The sequence below is a fragment of the Labeo rohita genome, unplaced genomic scaffold (assembly GCF_022985175.1).
Source record: "Labeo rohita strain BAU-BD-2019 unplaced genomic scaffold, IGBB_LRoh.1.0 scaffold_66, whole genome shotgun sequence".
NCBI lineage: Eukaryota > Metazoa > Chordata > Actinopteri > Cypriniformes > Cyprinidae > Labeo > Labeo rohita.
In genome coordinates, this window is record NW_026129590.1 from 122,346 (window position 1) to 139,384 (window position 17,039).

Below are 17,039 nucleotides of genomic sequence, written 5' to 3' on the forward strand. Positions count from 1 at the left end.
ATTTCAGCACATCTCAGTGACGTTCAGTGTGGTTTGGGTCAGGACTCTGTGGTAGGAGATGTTTCACGAACTGAACCTGTTGAATCTTGGTATTGTCAATCAAAATGATTCAACCCCCTCGACCTGCATGACGTTTTTATTCTACAGAGAACCAGATTTTATTAAAACCAATTCAAAAACCAAAACAATTATGGAAAGTTTATTATTACACATTTGAATGTTTCTAAGAATGTAAAGTTAATAAAAAAATGTGAAAAAGCAAAATCAAATTGGCTATAAACATTGATGTACAAAATGATTCAACTCCAGCAATGCAGCCCCGTAACAGGACGGTTCAATCTCCACGGATGACTGTGGTGGTGATGTTCATAAGATTTGCCTTTGTTTGCACCGGACGTAATGCCGATTCGTGGGTCCAAAAGTTCCAGTTTGGTCACGTCGCTCCATTAAATATTTTTCCTAAGTCCACAGACCTGTCCGAATGAATAGTATTACAAATGTTTCCATTTGCACTGTTCAAACTCTCTGTTCATTATTGAATTTTCACTTGTAGCGGGGCTGGATTATTCTCATGGAACTTACAATCAAACTCATCCCGCGAGAGCCTTGAACTCTGATTCATGCATCCATAATAACTGTTTACCTTGCAGTCTTTACGTTCCACCCTTCTTATTTGCCCGTGTAGGATGTAACTTTGCTTTAAGATTCTGCATTAGCATCCCAAGACTTCTCTTTACTCTTGCACGTAATACTGCTGTTTAGTGTGAACTGTTCAATGCAGGACGTGAGGAATGTCGCATGTTCAGCTCTTTTTGTACTGGCATAGAGAATTACAGCTTGCTTTCTTTCTCAAGACACTGGCTCACAGAAGTCTTACGCCCATTCTGACAGCCTAGATGGGATCTTTTCTTAAAGTTGTGGTTGACTGTTTCTCTCTGCAAACCACTTTCTGCCCAGTCACTAACACCTCTGTAAATGATATTAGTGTGTAACGATGACAGTCTCTAAACACACGATGTGTTAAATGAATAAAACAAAACAATACAAATACAATACATACAAGAAATAATACAGTATTTTTATTCAGTTTGCATTAATGAAACAGTAGCCTGATTTTTCAATGAAAGTTCAGTATTAAATTATTGTTAATTTTTATAAAGACTCTAAGTAAATTAAATGAATTACTAAATGTAAACAAAAATATCACATAATGCCTTTTCAGTACACAAATGTGAATTTAGTAAACCTTGCCCCATAATTCTGTAAACAAAAAAAAAGCCTTTAATGAGATTCAATCTTTTTTCTTTTTTTTTTTTTGATGGGGTATAATACAGTTGAAATGGCGATTGATGCATTTGATTAGGATAATGGTATGATTATTTAAAAGATTTCATATGGTATATTACTAAAACGTGAATGAAACACTTTATCCGTTTTTGGGGGTGATGGTAACCCAACACTTGCGTTATTTCACTGATGCCGTAATTCCTTTTTTACAATACATACTGAACACATAATATTAAAGTTTTTGATGAACGTGTTTATGATAACTTTCTAAAAATATTTGAAAGTACATGTATTCAGCTGCATAAATGTAATTAACGCGTGGCGAATTTGTGCTAAAATGCAGTGTCCCCTCCAGCTGGTGACGCCCTAGAAAACCTGCTTGGCAAGAATAATAATTTAGAGAAGAATTGTATTTTTGATCAGTTAAACGCTACATTATTGACATACGCTTCGATTTCAAAAATGTCTTGGTGATCCAAACCTCCGAACAATTGAATCGCGGCCTCTGGCATCGCACCTGCGCCAAATACGCGGCAGATCCGCTGTGGCGTGTGAGGAATTTCACTTCGTAGTCTGTGCATTCCCTAAAAACCCTGTCCTACAGGTAAACCACATGTCCTGCATTATTCAATTCTCTTTCCATTGTCCTGAACTCATTTTGTGCCTTGCTTTTTACTAAGACGATCAGCCTTTTCCTCCTCCTTGCTCGTCTCCTTCGAGATTGAGCCGTTCTCATTCTGGGACACTGACAAACGGGGACATGAGCACCAGCGGCACGTCTTTATCGCCCGTGCCGAACAGCGGGAACAGTTTCTCTGAGAACGCTGCAGTAAATGAATACACCTCCGATCCCGTCTTGGCGTTGTAGAAGACCAGCTGACCCTCGTCGCAGTCCAGATAGATGCCTACGCGCCGCAAGTGACCCGTGACTTTAACCTTAGCGAGGGGCGGCGCGGTCAGAGCGCGTAAATGGTTCCCGCTCCACCACAGCGCGTAGTAGCCGACAGCAGGGGTCATGTCAAACAGACCCTTCCTCTGGGACGATTCACGTACCGCTCCCAGCTTCCAGTCCTTATTTTCACCGACGTTGACCTGAAAGAGTGACGTTTGCAACATTTAGTGCTAATGATAGAACTTCTTCAGACTTACGTAAACAGAAATCCAGAGCTGTTGTGTGCGTTAGCGTCTCAGGCATCCAACCTCCCAGTAGTGTCTTCCGGATTCGTAGCCGTCTTTGGCGAGCACACAGGACCACACGTCGAAGCGCTGCGAGCTGTTCCTGTAGAACTGCAGCTTCTCGCCGCGTTTCAGCTGTTTGCGGTCCTCTGAGAGGATGAGGAACGGGTACGCCGTCGTTGGATTCAGCGTCACGTCCTCTGAAATAAAGTGGACGTTTCGTCGGCTCTTGAATTTCGCGAGTCATACGGAAGTTTCACAGTTTAAAAAAAAGAACTGAGGCTTTGTTTGGCACACACATCATTTGCAGTGTATTATAGAAATTAGGTCATGAAGGAAATATAAAGAAATGCAATACGACCCAAGAATACTTACCAAGATAGTTTTTAACCTTTTTGTGGCCTAAAAGACAGAAAATATTCTGTATGAAAGGGCTGATCAAAATCATGGATGTTACGCAAAATCAACACGTGTGAGCTCATCAGTACTGGAACTTCATTTGGATTGTAAAACAATTTGACAATGCAAAATATTGACCTTTTGATTGAAGAAAATAGCCTTCTGTAGAAAAACAACTATATTTCAGGCCGTTGTCTTTATTTTTAATGATTGTCTATCAGTATCCTACACTGACTGCCCATTGGTCTCTTGAGATTTCTTTTCATTTTATGATACTGGAGACGTTTCTTTCATCTATAACCCACTTCAAGTCCTGCAAGAACTATCAGTAGGCTGAAGGACTATTTTATGCGTGATGACCATGTGATGTATTCAATCTTCAAGCAGATGGATGTTCTGATGCCAGTCCACATCTGACTTGGGCCAGAGAGAACTTGCATTATTGAAACATTATTCCTTTTTGACACTGTAAAGATGATCTGTATTGTATAAAGAGCTGTGTAAATAAAGGTGACTTGACTTGAACTATGCATTTATACTGTGCGTGTCTAGTAAACGTAAGTAAAGCCGTGGCAGCCGAATGCATATTTCATGCATAATCAGGACATTTGAAGTAGACTTAAAAATAGGAAAGTACAATATTGGGACACACCTCTGGTTCCCTCATAGGACCTTTGCTGTGCTTTTGATGATCACTGCAGGAAAGAGCTGACCGTAGACAACAAGACTACAGGACCTACGAATCTGTTTTGACCATATCTCTTCAAGCGTGTAGATGAACGGAGCGGTAAATGCACACGTTCTCTAATCTGACGCATTTCTTCGTCATCAAGTCATGTAATGAAAAGACAAAGCACACTCTGAAAAGTAAAGGTGCTTCACGATGCCATAGGAGAACCTTTTCTGTTTAAACGGTTCCGTAAAGAAGCTTTAACATCTGAAAAACCCTTCTGTTTCACAAAAGGTTCTTTGTGGCGAAAGAAGGTTCTTCAGATTATAAAAAGGCGAGAAAGAGATGGTTCTCTAGAGAGACTTTGACCGAATGGTTCAAAAATGGTTCTTCTGTGGCGTCGCTTCGAAAAACCTTTTACAGCACCTTTATTTTTAAGATTGCATTTGACCTAACACTCTTCCATCCTCAAAATCCAACATCTAACGTAAATATCTGGCACTTGAGCTCCTTTTAAAAGACAAACAATGAAAACTGTTGAAACGCATACATACCTATTTTTAATTTCCGTAGATCTGTAAAACATGAAATGAAAGATTGTAGAGAAAGATCATTACTGTTCCTACTAGATACAGTACAGGTGTATTTTCTAAGAGTCTGAGGTGTTTTTCTTTACCTTTCAGTGACCAATCCTTCCTCCTCATCGATCGAACACTCATCATACTCTCGCTCTCCGCTAATGTCGACACTGTCGTAGCAATCACACACATGCGTTCTGGGTGACATTCTATTCCATCATTAATGAATGACTACGCAGGACATTCTAGTAATACTATGAGCTACAAGAAACTCTGATTAAAGCATAGGTATGTAATAGCATTTCGTTGGCTATTAGCTAATCAATAACTACTATTCTTTCATGCCTCCTTGTGTGTGAAAATGCAAAACGTTTCATTCTAAAACGTAGAGTCCTTCAGAAGGAATTGCTAATTCTTTGTAACAGTATTCTAAATGGGTTAGGTCATTGTAAGTGTAGCAGGATGGCATGAGCCTCGTTGCTGTTGGCTGGTGTCATGTTAAGGCTGTGAACCCATCAGAGCCCTTTTGGGGATTATAAAAACGAGAGTGGTTCCGTGGCTTGGGATGCGAAAAGGGCATTGTACCGCCCAAATTATGGATCTTTCCTGTTGAATTGATGGTGGGGCCAGTAGCTGTGAAGATGCAAATTTGTGTACAGGTAGATGGGATGGTAATATCAGTATACTTGTTGCCTCCAGAACAGAGTTTGTTTCTGGTTTTGGCTTTTGTCCATTTAATAGAAAGGCTGATCTGTATATCTGGGTAGTTTGTCGTCATAGAGGGTAGCCGCAGTTTCTTATGGTGGGTGACAATGTGTAGTAAAGCGTCGGATATTTTAAAAGTCAGAGTGCCGTGGTTTTCACTCGCTCCAGCGTCGCTCCATCACGAGTACAATTCATGACAACGACCCATAATATAACTGCCTATTTAGCAATAATTCACGTGTTAAACATAGCCTGTTTAGCTAGCTTGATAGAGATGGATCACTCAAATCAGAAAGAATGTGAAGACTAGGATGACGGCAATGGACACGAGCAGAAAGTTATAGTTTTCAGTGAATTCCTTCAAGATACTGAATATTTTCAGGTGAAAGCGTGATTTAAACAAGTACAACACTTATTCGCAGTCGCTCTCAATAATGCATTCAAACAAATGTGGTACAACTTATTGTGGTACTTCATCTGTAACCAGAGTTTCTTGTTAGTTAATCGTAGTTACTAGAGTGTTGTTACTCATTTGTTCTTGTGTAATTATTTATTAATGATGGAGCAGTGTTTGTCATTGTGTTCCTTAGCACTGTATGCAGTGTAATGCAACGAATGTTGTGTAACTGAATTTATCACATGGCAGTTTCTCACCAGAGTGTCTGTAATGCACTTCTCCGAAGCGTATGTCGTCCAGTCTTTCACGGATCTCTCCTAACGCTGCTTTGACGTCCCCGAGTGAGAAGCGTAGAGTCAGCTCATCCACCTCATGCATATCCATATCCGAGTCCTGCAAGGGACTGTTGGCTTCTTCAAAACTCTGTCATCATAAAAAGATCATCATATTCAAAAACAATCTGGTGGATTGGAACATGATGAAGATAAAACACTGTATGTATGCCTTATGCTGCATGGTGCATGGAAAAAACATTGTAGTAATGAGACTGAGCAGGTATCTGGTTCATCTGGTAACCTTTGCCCTTCAGGCTCATTAGGGAACCATGATCTGTGGTTTCTGCAGATCTTCCTATGCACAAGTCTAGCTTCTGTCACTCACTGTTATAACATTTGTGTGTAGTGTGAAGGGAGCAATTTAGATGCAAAATGAATACAATTTGCAGCGATGCCCCGTTCACACTACAAGCGACATGCAGCGACAAAGCGACACAAACCCGTTCATTTCAATAAAGAGCTGGATGGGGTGTGACGCGACAAAGTTCAGAATCCCTCAACTTTAGCGACTTTCGGGAGCGACAGCCAATAGAAAAGAAGACCGGTAGAGCTCGTGTGATCGTTCTCCTCTCAGCCGTAGATGAATGTATGCAATGGAAAAAAGTAGGCTCTGCTTCTCGTTCGTTTTTGTTTGTATGTTCGGATGTAATTTATATTTATATTATATTTAGTCTTTTGCCTCCAAAATGTTTGTATTTAGCGGCAAGAAACCTGATTCGCTGTCCAGGCAACCAGTAGTGAAAACGCCCACTAGCAACCGCATGCAGTGACTCTCTGCTAGTGTGAACGCAGCTTTACTTAGCACATGCTCAATAGTTGCACCACACACACGTACAAATTGCCAATTAAAATAAAAAGTGCTTTATTGTAGTCTGATCCTTTTAAAACTTGTGGTTTCAGACGTCTCCTGTCTCCTGTCTTATATTATTTCATTATATAATGCCCTCATGTTTTTCCTTGTCTCTTGCTGAGCTTTGTTTTACTTGCATTGCAACACTTAGCCTACTATATAGCCAACAGCCACTGTTTACTTCTACACATTCAGCAACACTCTGTAAACACATATCTGACTGCTAGTTGAGCTCAAACTCAAATAAGTATGCCTAATATCAATCTCAAATGTTAGATAACAAAAGTAAATATCTCGGGCCTTTTGTTCCTATAACCCTATATTGTTTCCAATCTGTAAACTCACTCACTCACTGATTTTGTGACACCTTGACATCAAGACCTCGTCACCTAGACAAAACCACGGGAACCGGCTGAATCTTCTGCAGCCTGGAATTAAACTGCTGGCTTCATCTGGCCCGGACTGAGCCTGGTTTTTCTTTTCTGTCACCGATGGAGTTTTGGTTCCTTGCTGCTGTTGCCTCTGGCTTGCTTAGTTGGGGACACTTATTTCCCAGTGATATCGTCGACTTCATTGCACAGATACTATTTGAACTGAGCTGAGCTGGACAATGACTGAATTCAGTGATGAACCTACTTTAACTGAAAAGTGTTTACTGTTGTCCTTTTGCATTATTGACACACTATTTACCTGTTGAATACTGTAAAGCTGCTTTGACACAATCTGTAGTGTTAAAAGCGCTATATAAATAAAGGTGACTTGACATTTGCCCTTGGGAGTCCCTTCATCCCTTCACCTCCGCTCAGCAGCTTTGTTGGATTCCTTCAGAGCGCATTTCAGCGGTTCTCTCTCCCACACGCACCATTGAGAGAATTCCCCTGGGTGCTTCAACGAGCAAGAAAAACGCTCTCTAACAAAAGGATTTCTCCACTAAGAAGAAATTTCTTCTAGAAGAGTCACACTGACAAAAAAAATGTCATTTTAAAGATGCCATTTAGTCAGTGAATTTCTGGATGTGGTGTAGCCTGTGCTCTCTCCCTCAGATGATGAGGTCACGATCACTGCGACAGTTGTTTGGGCCCGGCCCATGCTGACGCAGCTTTTGTGGACGGTAGATGCAATCACTGCGAGAGCATGGCCGTGAGAATTTCTGTGAATCTAATTTCTTGTTAGCAACAGCTCGGGGTGAGGATTAGCCGTCAGTCGAAGCATCATGACCTTTTAATGTTGAAGACTTACCTGGGTCTCCACCTTCAGGTGTGGTTGCTCAGGCTGAGTCTGACACTGAGGTGGTCGCTGTACTTGCCCGGGCTGCCGTGAACCTCGGGCTCGAGTGGATCTTTCCACCATGCCCCGATTGTTTGTGGTTAGGTTTGGGACACTGCTCAAACCCACAATCTATCCCAGTACTGTTCTTCCTTGAGGTGCTCAAGGAGCTCACAAAGTCATGGAAGTCACTTTTTACCAGCAAAACACGCTTTGTGGGTTCTTCCGCCCTCACTACCCTCTGTCTTTCCCCAGGTCAAGCAGATGTTTGCTTGCAGCACTTACAGCGCTGCTGGACATCCTATAGGTTGATCATGCCAAGGCTTTGAAAAAAATGCATGAGGTTAGTCCCGACTCAGCGCTGGTGGTCCAGAAATGGCATCTATAGCTCAGCCTTGCAGAGATTCTGAGGAAGTGCGCTCTGTTGATAATCCCATCTCCCAAGGGGGACCTATTCAGCAACACCGTAGAGGACCATGCCCTGCTGTTCTCAGGAGAGAAGAAGCAGAAGGCAGAGATAGGAGGACACCTTTTGTGCCACCTATTCTGGAAGGTGATGCCACATGCCCGCCAGCCCTGCACAAAAAGCCTCAGACAGGTTTTAAATCGTTCCTGAGACAAGCAACCCAGCCCAACCCTGCAGATAGTATGGGCACCACTTTGTTCCTCGGCGGAGGGCCTGGGAAGGTATGATTTTTCATTCTTACATAAACTTATGTGTAAAACATTCTCTGTTGGGAGGAGTGGGTAATGCCAGATCTTCTGGTAGAGGATGTGATAGAGCCTGTCCCTCCAGCTGAGATGTGGTGGGTTATGGCCAGTCTTAGATTGAGCCCTGCGCAAGCTCCCGTTTCAACTGCTGATGCAGAAGCACATTTTGACCTGTGTTCAACGTGAAGATTTGTTTGTTTGTGGCAATTGACCTGAAGGACAGTGTATTTTCAGTGCACAGAGCATGTCTTTACAAGGTCCCTGCCCCGTCACCTCGCGTCTTCACAAAAGGTGCAGAGGCTGCCCTTGCCCCACTAAGGGAAGTGGCCATTCACATTCTCAACTGTCTTGATGACTGGCTAATTCTAGCACAGTCTCAACATCTGTTGTGTGCACACCTGGTGCTTTAGCATCTCAGTCAGTTGTGCCTTCAGGTCAGCTAGGAAAAGAGCAAGCTCTCCCCGGTACAGAGCATCTCTTTTTTCGGTATGAAGTCGGACTCGCCACGACAGCACATTTGCTGGCAGAACTTGTACTATTGAAACAATTGTACAGGCCCCTGGGGTACACGGCATCCACATCTGCCCCATCGTCTCCTCCTTTGGAGTCAGCAGCAGCTGAAGTCACTGACACGACATGTGACGCTCTGTGGAGTGTCCCAGGAAGTCCAGCTGATTTGGAGTTAATTTGCCAAAGCACAGATAGATCTGTTCGCTTCCCAGCAATCCTCCCACTGCCCTCACACAGCTGACCCTGGGGACTGGGTACACAAATATGCATTTCCCCCCAATGGTCCTGATTGGACAGACATTGTACAAGATCATGGAGGACGGAGAGCGAGTCTCACTGGTTGTGTCTTACTGGCCCACCTCGGCTCTCTGATCTTTCGCTCCTCTCGACAGCCTCTCCTGGGTGAATTCCCCTGTAGTTTTATCTGTTGTTCTTTGAGGTTAGATTTAGGGTACGGGTGGGGTTAGGGGTTAGTATGTCCTTTTAATTTTACAGTTTTTTTTTATTCTACACATAAACAACATTTGTGGAGACATTTTAACCAGAAGAAATTATAGTGATAAGAGATACGTAAAACAAGCATTTGTGATGGAGTTCCTAGTTTGTGAATGTAGTGACATCTAGTGCCCAGCACATCACTACTGAGACCATAATTCAGTTTTTGATGCCTTGGGAGTGAAAATGGGTTGCAATAAAAGAATGAAGCAATGAATGGGGTTAAAAAAAAATAACAACAGTAGAGATTACGCGCACACACACACGCATTTGCACAGAAATAGAGAAATGGTAATGTCTGTTAAAAGACTGCATCTTTGTACCTGAAGGAAGCCAATATGGTCATCTGAAATAGCCTGTGCCTCCAGTCGACCTCTGCGCTCTTGCAGCTGTGTTAACTTTGTCTGAAGCTGGGTGACAATGCTTTGTCCTCGTCCAATCACAGCCTCTCTCTTCTCCTCAATCCCACCCACCAGCTCGCTGCGAATGCGATCGACTGAGTGTGTGACGTCGGACAGGAGCTGCTCCACCTCGGACAGCTCAGCCTGAGAGTAGCTCTGCCAAAGAGATCGTACGTGACAAACCTGTACTGCAAACATCATGAGCACCATAGCTTGTTTGGAATCACGTGATTCCGAGGACACGCAAAATGCAGCTGGAGGGCAGGAAGTGATTTTTCTCTATAGGAATCAATAGCAGAATCTCAAAATGTCTATGTTTTCAGTTGTTTATGGAAATCGGTCAAATCGAGATGTTTTATTTCATATCGTGTATGAATATCTGCTGTTGCATAAGGAGGAAAAGACAAGAAATTGACTGAAAAAAATTGGGAAAAGTGGCTTGTAAACCTGCGTCTGCGGTCAGGAGGAGAGTCAGATAATGCTTGTGTGTGCGAATGGTTAAGAAAAGATGAATAATATTAAGATATTAAGAAATATATAAATAGATACAGGGTGAGACAGTGAGAATTCACTCAATGCTAAATGCCACACGTACATACAGTGCAAATAAGATCTTATATTTGCAGCTGATTACAATTGAACCTTGTGAGATTGCGATAAATTGAAGTGAGTCACAGCTTTTTAGTGACTATATGAAAGCGCTATTTGCTCGCTTTCTAGGCTATAATCAATTCAGAATTTGAAAAAAGTTTCACTTTACATGCTGCTAACAGGACCAATGGTCTGAAATGGCAACTGAGGCAGCTATTTCAGTTTAGTTGAAAAGTCACTCCTCTTCATAACACAAGGATCACATCCAACATATGTTGTGATTTTCTGGTTATACGTTTCTTTTGTACAGTACAGACTTTCCTCCATCTCATCCGTTCATTCCTGTCACTCCTGAAAGTTCGCTGCATGTGCAGGGTTTTGTGTCTGTTGGTCCTGTTAGCAGCACGTAAAGCCAAACTTTTATTCAAATTCCGAACTGATCATAGAAAGCGAGCAAATAGCGCTTCCATATAGTCACTAAAAAGTTGTGACTCACTTCAATTTATTGCAATCTCACAATGTTCCGTTATAATCAATGACGCTCTCGGAGCTACAAATACTGTAGCTTACATTGTGTCTACGTGTGGCGTTTAGCATTAAGTGAATTCTCACTCATATATTTATATATTTCTTCATTAATATCTTAACATGTTATTATATCTTTTCTTAACCATTTGCACACACGAGCATTATCCGACTCTCCTCCTGACCACAGACGGAGGTTTACAAGCCACTTTTTCCTGCGCTTTTCAGTCAATTTCTTGCCTTTCCGCCCTTATGGACAGCAAATTTTCATACATGATAAAAGATATTTTGTGGTTTCTCGGTTTGACCGATCTGAGCATCCATAAACAGCACAAAACATAGGCATTTTTGAGTTTCTGCTAGTGATTCCTATGGAGAAATATCACTTCCTGCCCTCCAGCTGCATTTCGCGCCACAGCAATGACGTCATGTGCAAACAACCTATTCAAATGGACAGTTCAAAATATTTACGTCTATTATAAGAATGCTTTTTTAGCAAAGTTTTTGAAATATGTGGAGACCAGTGATTAAACATCACTGTAAATGAAACTTTTGATCCCACTTTATTTTAGGTGGCCTTAACTACTCTGTACTTACACTGAAATTCATCATTTGATACAATGCACTTATTGTGTACATACATGTTTTTACATTGTACTAATATTTAAAAAAATACCTGCATGTAATTACGTCTGTAATTCATTTCTGTAAATACATTTATAATTACACTGCTGACTCATCCCTTATACCTTAACTCACCCTTAAACCTACCCATACCACCAAACCTGTCCCTCACCTTACCCGTGTTCCACCTCGCACGTCCTGATTTTGCTGAGTCAGATGTGTTCCTGGGTCAGCATATTTTGTTGACCCTGGAACAACATTTTAATCCAAAAATTTCATCTTGACCACATCCCTACACCTAAACCAAATGAGAGATGAATGACACTGATGTACAAGCACCAAACACTGATTGTAAGCCTAAACTTCACAAAAACTATAAACTGTTTTTTCAAATCTGATTGGTTAATCACAGTGTTGTTCCAGGGTCAACAAAGATGCTGATCCAGGAACATGTCACACTTGGTAAAATCAGGTTCTGCGTTCCACCTCAATAGCAGCAAAAGTGTTTTGCAATACAATATGAACACAATAAGTGCATTGTACTTATTTTGTTATGTAAGTACATAGTAATTAAGGCCACCTAATATAAAGTGGGACCAAACTTTTTACTATTTTTCACTGTAAATCATAAAGCTATCCATAGCTTTCATGCTGCAAACTATGCGATTACAGCACAGCCTGACTAGAGTTTTAAAATACCTGCAAGGCGTGTAGTTTGCTCTTCAGCTCAGTCAGCTGGGCGTTTCTTTTGTCAATACATGTCTGAAGGTCCAATTCTGTTTTTCCCAGGAGTCTCTATGAGGTCAGAAAAAAAAAGTTTCTTAGATCTAAAGTCTCTCTTCCCTCAGTCTTTTGTGAAAGACTAAATATCAGTCATATATTATAACAAGTCCGCCCCATGTCTCTGTGATGTTCTGCTGTTGAAATATGGCTGTGGCCCTAAAAGGCCCCAAAGGGTGTTGAGATACAGCTGGGTCATTTTTCTATATGGCTGTTAGGATTCTCTTTATGGTTGGGTGCTACTTAAATATTACATGGCCGTCACAAGAGTCAAAAGATTAAGATGCAAGTATCAAGATGCTTGATTTCTTATACAGGATCAAAGCTCAACGGTGTGGGATGACTAAAGCGCCGAAGTTTCGGCCAGACGAGGAATATGAGATAATAACAGTGATGCTTTGCTAGAAGAAAAACAACAAGAAGTACAATGTGTTTTTGGCCCCTTTAGTGCTCTGCTCCAAACTATAGACTGGAAATAATAAAATGAAGTTCTTTAAATGAAGTCGTCCTTTTATTGAAGACAAAGGAAGATATTTTGAAGAACGTTGGTAACCAAACAACTGACAGCAGCCATAGACTTGAATAGTATTCTTTTATATATTCATATCTTTTTGTATTCAAATAGAAAATTAAACATAATTCCATTTAACAGAGGAAAGAAACTCATACGGGTTTGGAATTACTGGAGGCTGAGTAAAAAATGACTTTTGGATGACCTGTCCTCTCTTGTCATTGTAGTTTTGAGCTGCGGCGGAAACGTATTTCCACATTAGCGTTATTCTAACAAACCAGAGACGGTTACCTGTTTGCTAGCACGTTCTGTCTGCACTGAGACAGTGGTGTGTGTGCGGTGTTCTCCCAGCACACAGATCGCGCAAATACACTTTTGATCCGTACGGCAGTAAACCTCCAGCAGTCGGTGATGCTCCTGGCAGGTTCGGCCCCGCAGGGCCTCGTGAGGATCCAGCAGTCGATGGGAAGCGTAGAAGGACGTCTGCCGATGTGGCAGTACGTGAATCTCACAGTATGACGCGGTGCACGTCAGGCAGGAACTGACAGCTTTCTGTTTCTTGCCACTGCAAACGTCACACAGAATCTGCTCGGCATCAGCTGGCGAAGCCGCTTTTTGCCTCGGCTTCGGTTGAGGCCCGCCATAGTACATCTCTTTATATTTCTGGGCGATATGTGCAATCACACGGTTTATGCTCAGCTCAGGACGTTCTTCAAATACCCGTTTGCACAGTGGGCAGGTGCAAACCGAGGTAGAAGCCCAGTAGCCACCGATGCAGGCTTGGCAGAAGTTGTGGCCGCACGGCATGGAGACGGGTTCGCTGAAGAGGTCCAGACAGATGGAGCAGGTGAGCTCCTGCTCAGAGGAAAGATCGCTGTCTGCCTGAGCCATCCTGTGCTTCTTTGACAGCCTAGAAAACATAACAAATATACAATTGACAAATGATCAACCAATGGGCTAGTTGTTGTGTAATTTAACTGTAATTGACATTAAAACACTGGATCAACCAATAAATCTGATGTAAACTGAAATCATTACTTTGTATGTATGTATGTATGTATTCATTTAATTGTTATTATTTTTTTCTTTCTTATTTTTGAAAAAATCTGATTTCAATAAGTAAACACTGCCCATCTTTTCACCGTTTTTACAGAGGTCTCCTTTACAGTCTTACAGCGCAAACCAAGCTGTGGTTACTACTGTTTACTATTTACTATTTAGAGTGTGTCATTTTTCCTGGTTTTTGTAATGTAGATGAACCAGATCGAGAGAAACAACACTGTTGTGAATGAGCTTGAAAACATGTTTTATTATAGTAAAAGTGTAGTAACCATTTTTTTTTTGGTGCACTGATTACCATTTGTATGACCATAGTTTTACTACAAATACCATGATTAAACTATGGTTGGTGTAGCAAGACCATGGTTAATTTGTGGATACCATGATTTAACTATAGTAAGCATGTGCTTTTTTGTAGTAAAACCATGGTTAATTTTCAGTAGGCATATGCATTTGTGTGCACATTTATGACAGACATCTGCAGTAACAGTTACTTCACAAACAAACACATTCAACAACAAACTCATCTGATACGCAGAACGCCGAAGTGTAAGCTAGTCTTTTCACAGGGAGGCGCCTGGTTATGAAATGCACAATCACGCGGCATTAGATGTGCAGACGTGTCTCAGAGCAAAGGTCATGTGCACAAATATTCTGTAAAATGCTGAAAATCAGGTTTAACAACATCTGGTTGAGTTTCTTCTCTGAGGAGGCTAAAGACTGCTCCAACACACAGCACGTAAACTGCATCTAATGTCATCTAACGTGTTGCAATAAGTTCTGCATCCTCGATGGTCCAGTTTGTTAGAGCATTAGAGGTGTTTTTTTTTTTTTAATGAACTAATTAATTAATTATCTATAGACACTTGCATGACTTTCTTTATAAGTACAGTCAGCGTGTCATTTAAGAGTGCAGTGCTGGAAGTCGACGGATCTGACGAAGTGAAGACTTCAACCCAACGCTGTGACTGCACGGAGCCGCACGAACAGCCGGTCTTTACGGTCCAACTGTACGTAATAAGAAAACTCTTGAACCTGAATACTCATATTAGATGCTTAATAAATCGATACTTTAACAATGAAATGGATTTCGTTGAGAACTGTGATATAAATTTTGAATTCATGGTTATAAAGTCTAGTAAGTAACACCAGTCTTTCAAAAACAGAAAATTAATTTCTTTCTATACTGAATGCAAAGCGGACTTTATTAATAGGACAGATCCCCAGCAGCACAGTGAGAATATTCACATATCATTCACAGCTCATATAGCTGACTTACCCCTGATTTGTTTCTGATGTTTTGTTGAGTGTTGAATTATGCCTCTTCTTTTATTTGTGTGCAGTGAATCTTTTTATCTTGCCAGTGCAGGTCTCTCTGTTCATGACGTCTGGCTGTGTGAACCTGTCCAGTTGAACGTGTTTTCCTTTAACACACGCAGGGATTGGCCACGGCTGCCAAAAGTAGTTGAGTAAGTCTGACAGGCTAGGCTAGTGCGTATCAGACAGAGAGAAAATATGTGAGAGGAACAGAAGTGTGTCAGGGAAGGAAAATTACCTTTTGGAGCACGGCTAGATTCGCAGATCCAAAGATGGTTTCTGAGCAGGGATTTTTGATTGCCTTCCATCAGACGTGTAAAGAAAACTTGCAAACCGCACATCCAACAACACTTGAGGCTTAGAGAATCTGATTTTAAGAGTACTTAACTAGACTAGTCTTTAGATTGGAGGCTCAAAAAAAAAGAGTTGATTTGTGAGGAAAACATATAATAACATATAAAACAAAAATTGAAATTGAACTTCTCAATAAATCAAGCCTCAGAGAAGCTCTTTACGACGGGGGCTCTAAACGTACGGGACTACAAACATGGAGGATGTTCATGAGACCAACAGCTAGATAAACACATCAGTATCTATCCTCATTAAAAATATTTATTCAATGTGAAACAACATTGTGAACTATTATTAAGCACAGTAGCTGAACAGTTGTTACTATGCAAAACATGAGCAGAGTTCTCCACATGAAAGAATTACATCTGCCACCTGTTTCTTTCTCCAGTGCAGTAGGAAGGTCTGTTTGAGTAGTGTAAATGTAGATATATATTCAGAGAGGAAGTGCAACGCAAGTCCCACCTTCTAAATAAAAGGGCCAATCGCCAATTAGTAACGTCCCCGCATTGCTGCAGCGGCCATTAGAAGCTCCAGTCTTCACGGATACAGTCGGTGTCTTGAGACGCACATTTAGTCTCTGCACTTATCTATTTGAGCATAAGAAACAACATTTATGAGACAGTTCATGTCAGATTGTGTTGCTGGATTTTACTGTCGAGATTTCAGGGTTTTACCATTCAGATAGTCTTGGCCGCCGAGTGAACCGAGCAAACTAAAAGGTCATTTGGAGTAAAAAGTACATGTATTTATTAAAAAGTGCAGTCAAGCGAAGTGTAAATGTTGCTAATATCACTGATGTTCCATCTAATCACACAGCAGCCAAAAAAGATACTCAAGTAGTCCAGCAGATTTACTGAAACCCTTCTGCAGTCGCTATCTGCATATGGTGTTAGCCCCTAATGAACCTGAAAATAAGGCAGATTAAATGATAAATTTACACACATTTCAACCATAAATGCAGTGGAGTGTCCGAGTAGTGCTTTTGTAGAAAGATGGAGGAGGAGTGCGAGTCTTTACACAGGTCCGGCTGATTTTTCAGTGACAGCCTCATGACTGGGATATTTTTAGTCATTGTCACAAGCAGGTATTGTTGTTGGTTACCACGGCAATACTCGCATTCCACGCCGAACGCGCTTCTCGTGTCTGAAAAGTGGCTGCACCTGTCCTAACCAGACACAACACACGCTGCTGTCTCAAACTGCCGTCACAATGATTACATAACGTAGCCTACGTAATGAAACGAATAAAAATGAAACCATTTGATCTTGGTTCCTCTACTTGTACTTGTATAATATAGAAATATGAAATGTACATTATTGTGGGTATTTCTTTTGGAGGCATAAGTGACGCTATTATACATGACCGGTTACTGTGTGCAGAGAAGAAACAACAACCATATATATGAAACCTGTATGAAGTACAACACATGAAAACACATGAAAAAAGCTTCTCTGGTCACATGAGACTCAAACATTTTGGCCATCGCTCTGAGAGCACCATC

The 17,039-nt window shown here is 41.3% G+C and overlaps 1 protein-coding gene across 2 annotated transcripts; it reads right to left on the reverse strand.

The window, feature by feature from the left end:
* Positions 1-2,019: 2,019 nt before the first annotated feature.
* Positions 2,020-15,482, reverse strand: LOC127161512 (E3 ubiquitin-protein ligase TRIM7). 2 transcript variants are annotated; one of them, XM_051104264.1, is made up of 11 exons: positions 15,426-15,482; positions 15,150-15,322; positions 13,103-13,721; positions 12,220-12,315; positions 9,703-9,936; positions 5,470-5,635; positions 4,209-4,280; positions 4,087-4,107; positions 2,839-2,865; positions 2,488-2,663; positions 2,020-2,379 (listed from the first exon to the last, which is right to left on the reverse strand). In XM_051104264.1, exons 3-11 carry the CDS (start codon positions 13,700-13,702, stop codon positions 2,020-2,022), a joined length of 1,752 nt encoding a protein of 583 aa, XP_050960221.1. In that variant the 5' UTR covers positions 13,703-13,721; positions 15,150-15,322; positions 15,426-15,482. The 2 variants fall into 2 exon arrangements, with proteins under 2 accessions (XP_050960221.1, XP_050960222.1); XM_051104265.1 differs by lacking the exon at positions 15,426-15,482 and having other exon boundaries at positions 15,150-15,373.
* Between the last annotated feature and the right edge of the window lie 1,557 nt (positions 15,483-17,039).

What these genes read in the sequence shown, in the direction of transcription:
- LOC127161512 (XM_051104264.1), bottom strand. Translation starts at nt 13,702, where the DNA reads ATGGCTCAGGCAGACAGCGATCTTTCCTCTGAGCAGGAGCTCACCTGC. An exon ending in CAGAACGTGCTAGCAAACAG is followed by an intron (nt 12,316 to 13,102) that starts GTAACCGTCTCT and finishes CTGACCTCATAG; the next exon opens with AGACTCCTGGGAAAAACAGA. An exon ending in TCTACGGAAATTAAAAATAG is followed by an intron (nt 2,866 to 4,086) that starts GTATGTATGCGT and finishes TCTGTCTTTTAG; the next exon opens with GCCACAAAAAGGTTAAAAAC.